General features: G+C 33.4%; 1 protein-coding gene across 1 annotated transcript; it reads left to right on the top strand.

The window, feature by feature from the left end:
- Positions 1-1,865: 1,865 nt before the first annotated feature.
- Positions 1,866-3,204, top strand: LOC140969051 (uncharacterized). Its single transcript, XM_073430262.1, has 3 exons — positions 1,866-2,188; positions 2,505-2,608; positions 2,823-3,204. Exons 1-3 carry the CDS (start codon positions 1,969-1,971, stop codon positions 2,955-2,957), a joined length of 459 nt encoding a protein of 152 aa, XP_073286363.1. The 5' UTR covers positions 1,866-1,968; the 3' UTR covers positions 2,958-3,204.
- Positions 3,205-3,498: the final 294 nt, after the last annotated feature.

Raw genomic sequence — 3,498 nt, 5'->3', positions numbered from 1 at the left:
AAAAGAGGTAAATGTTCTGAGTTGTTTTCTTTGTGTTAGCTGTTTGCATTGCAATGAATTGAGGATATATTATTGGATATTCTCATTTATTCTCTTTACAATCGCTTAACCTCCTACATTTGGCGACACATCATATACTACACGTCAGCTTGATTTCTTATGGTATTTGGCTTTCTTCCTCAAGTTCGAATCAACAGTTAACCACAAGGGCTCAAGTATGCTTACAATGATGAGTGCAGAACAACATATTTTGTACTTTTTGGGTTTTCACTTTTGGAAAACATAATGTAAATTTTATGTGAATTATGATGTGGTTATGTTACTTTACAAAATATGGTGTGATACCTACATTTTGTTGTCGTTTGGGAAAAAACTATATATGCTCAGCAAATTAAAATATTATATTAAAATATATTAATAGTACTTTAAATATGAAATTAAAACTTTTAGCTCGTACATATATTGCACACAAACATGTACAATTTTATTACATGTAATCTTCACAATGGATTTTGTTTGTAATTTCTCTTATTGCATACATACTTATATGCTTAATTATCTAACGCGTAACATACTTGTTACGTTATAAATTTTTAATATCCATCTTTTGTTAACTACAAATGCAGTATGTGAACCAAACTCAATGTAAAACAATATTTACTATATATGTATTGGATGTAAACAATATCAATATAACTATATATTTCAGGAAAAAAAAACGTGCGAACTAATAGGAAGAGTTTACTACAGCCCAATATGGGACATCATCTTATGAAGAATGTAACATGGAAGCAAAATTATTGCTTCTACTAAACTATGCGACGGACATTGAGACAATCCTAAATATCAACGCACTCCATCAAATCAACCATGTACGTTAAATGAATAATAAAATATTTATCTTATGTTATCGAAAATACTTAGTCGTTGTACATGTGCGTAAACATATTATAAACTTTAGATTAATGCGAGCTCCAAACAATTTTTATTAATATACTTTAATTTCTTATATTAGACCATCATTGTTATTTTTTTTATTCAGCTGTCTTATTTTATAAATTAATATTATCTCTCATGTTTATATGTCATAAAAAAACCTTAAGTTACAAAATTCATAAATCTGTCAACTAAATTAAAAAAAAAAGTTAAACATATTGAAATCATGTCTACATTAACATTTTTTCAAATTTCTTTTTTTACCCTAAAATTTTTTGTGCTTCTATTGATTGTTCAATGGCTCATATTACAACTTATTTAAATTAAAGTTACCATATTCATGAATTCATTTGCGTCAAAAAACATCATTAAATGTAACAATCTTACAACCAATACCAAAATACGGATGCTCTATTTTCGAATTTATGATAACTTATTTACGGAGTAGACCCTTCATTATATTTAAGATAAAGAAATACATTATATTTAATTTGCAACATGTTATTAAACTTCTCCTATTTGAGCACCAGTTCAGCCTTTTTCTAATCATTTTTACTTTTATAAATTCTTTGTTTTTCATATTTTTCACTTTGTTAAACACAATGTCAATTTGTAATAATAATCGTTTGTATACGAATACAGAAGAACATAAAAAATAACTATGCTCACAAATATAAACACATACTTAATAACTCTAAAAAAATATATAAATATTCATATGTTATGCTATAAACCCAGTAGGACACCTCAAGAATTGAGGTGCCCGTGCCTAGTATACTTAAAGCGTGATAGTTCTCAAAATGGCCAGTTTCTTTCCGGTGTCAGGTCACAATCCAGATACGTGTCCCTCCACCAACAACAAAGACCAGGGCCAACACCACGTGGGGTTTGCTCTTCCCTCCACCACACAACTTGTATTTCATATATATACGTACTGTAATTTCTCCACCAAGATTTCAAAAATGGTATGCAGAAGTATTCTCAGAAACGTTTTCTTGACAGATTTCTGAATCATCTCTGCCTTTACCTTTCATGAGCAATTTTACACCAACCATTTCGGCCCACCAGAAAATATCGACGTTGAAACCAAATTGTGGCTGTAAAGCAGCAATATGTTCTAGGAACGAGGTCTCGGTATCTGCTAAAAGTTCTCAGTTTGCAAGAAATCGCACAAATTTTGGAAGCGCATCTTCTTCTGGCGACGATTATGAACAAGAACCACCTCAGAAAGCGGTGTTGAAGGCGATTTCAGGTGCATGTTTTGGCAAATTAACTTATTTCGGCAGCAAATAAATAAATATGGATTTTTTTTCTTGTTCGAGCGGCGGCTGGGTGTTGCTTTTCTTGAGCAGCTTGTGCGCTTGTTTCACCTGTGGTGAGAATGCTCAATTGCTTGAAAAACTGGGCTTGTGTGGAATTCAAGGGAAAATAGTTCGCTTAAAATCTTCGAGGCATTTTATTTGAGGGGTGCAATAGACTTTGCTGTGTTGTGCTTGCATTCTTTAATTTTACATAATAGAATTTGTATTTGGAAAGGGGTTTTTGAGTACATCTTTCAAAATTATCAGAAATTTCAAAGACAGATGGAAGGGTTAGACAAACGACGAATTTAGTGATTGGGGGTACAGTTACCGATGATTCGACTAATGAATGGCTTTCTCTTTATCAAAAGGTATGCTCCATGCTATGTTTCCTACTTGCCTACACCTTTTGTCAAGATTTTGTTTCGTCGATTTCATGGGCGGAAACATATTCTCTGGATAAAGAAGACATTATTTAACCATTAATTTTCAATTTGTCTCTCGAACAATTGCAAATTCTTCTTCTTGGGCCTGTTCGGCTTCTTGAAATATTTTCGACTGCCAACTATCTGTTTTCCTGCACAGGTAAATTCCTATCCGACAGTTCGAGGATTTACTGCCATCGCTACTAGGGGTGATGATTTTGTACATGCCATGGTTGTTGCTGTTGAATCGGTTATTCACTGGCCAATCCCAGAAGTAAGCATCTCTCATTTGTGATTTTTTATCTGGAGTGTTAGGATGAGTCATCTACTGAAGCAGAGTGCTAAAGGGGATGCCCCGTTTACTTCCATCCAAATGTGTTATTCTATCCCGAAACAGCGAATCGAGTGTTGGTGATGAACTGCAGAAAAAGATAATCTTTTAGAAATTAATGTGCATAGTAGGTAGATGCGGGAGGATGTAAGGTATCATGTGACTCTGTTCCCACTGCTACCACATTCTTGGCACCATTTTATCTGTTCTTGGAACCTTTACNTATGTATAAACGGCCGAGCTCCATTATTTTCTTCGGCATTTCTCTGTCAGACTTTATGACTCCGACTCTTTTGTAGCACAACCTTATGTAGCACCTTCTGTTAACTGCAACAAGTACATTGCTTTGCAGTAAATCCATGGATTGAAGTGATGTATTGGGTTGAGACAAAAGTCGAAATTTAGAGAAATTAGTACAATATCTTAAAAACAAAAGGTTTGTTGCCCAACGTTTTCATTGAGCTTAGTATAAATTGTGTAGAATTTACCGTATATACCCCACGTT

This window comes from Primulina huaijiensis, unplaced genomic scaffold (assembly GCF_012295235.1).
Source record: "Primulina huaijiensis isolate GDHJ02 unplaced genomic scaffold, ASM1229523v2 scaffold40101, whole genome shotgun sequence".
NCBI lineage: Eukaryota > Viridiplantae > Streptophyta > Magnoliopsida > Lamiales > Gesneriaceae > Primulina > Primulina huaijiensis.
This window is presented reverse-complemented; position numbering and strand designations above follow the sequence as displayed.

Excerpts from the sequence above, each read along its gene's own strand:
- LOC140969051 (XM_073430262.1), top strand. The coding sequence starts at position 1,969 with ATGAGCAATTTTACACCAACCATTTCGGCCCACCAGAAAATATCGACG. Across the intron at positions 2,189-2,504 it reads GGTGTTGAAGGCGATTTCAG|AAATTTCAAAGACAGATGGA; the intron begins GTGCATGTTTTG and ends CAAAATTATCAG. Across the intron at positions 2,609-2,822 it reads GGCTTTCTCTTTATCAAAAG|GTAAATTCCTATCCGACAGT; the intron begins GTATGCTCCATG and ends TTTCCTGCACAG.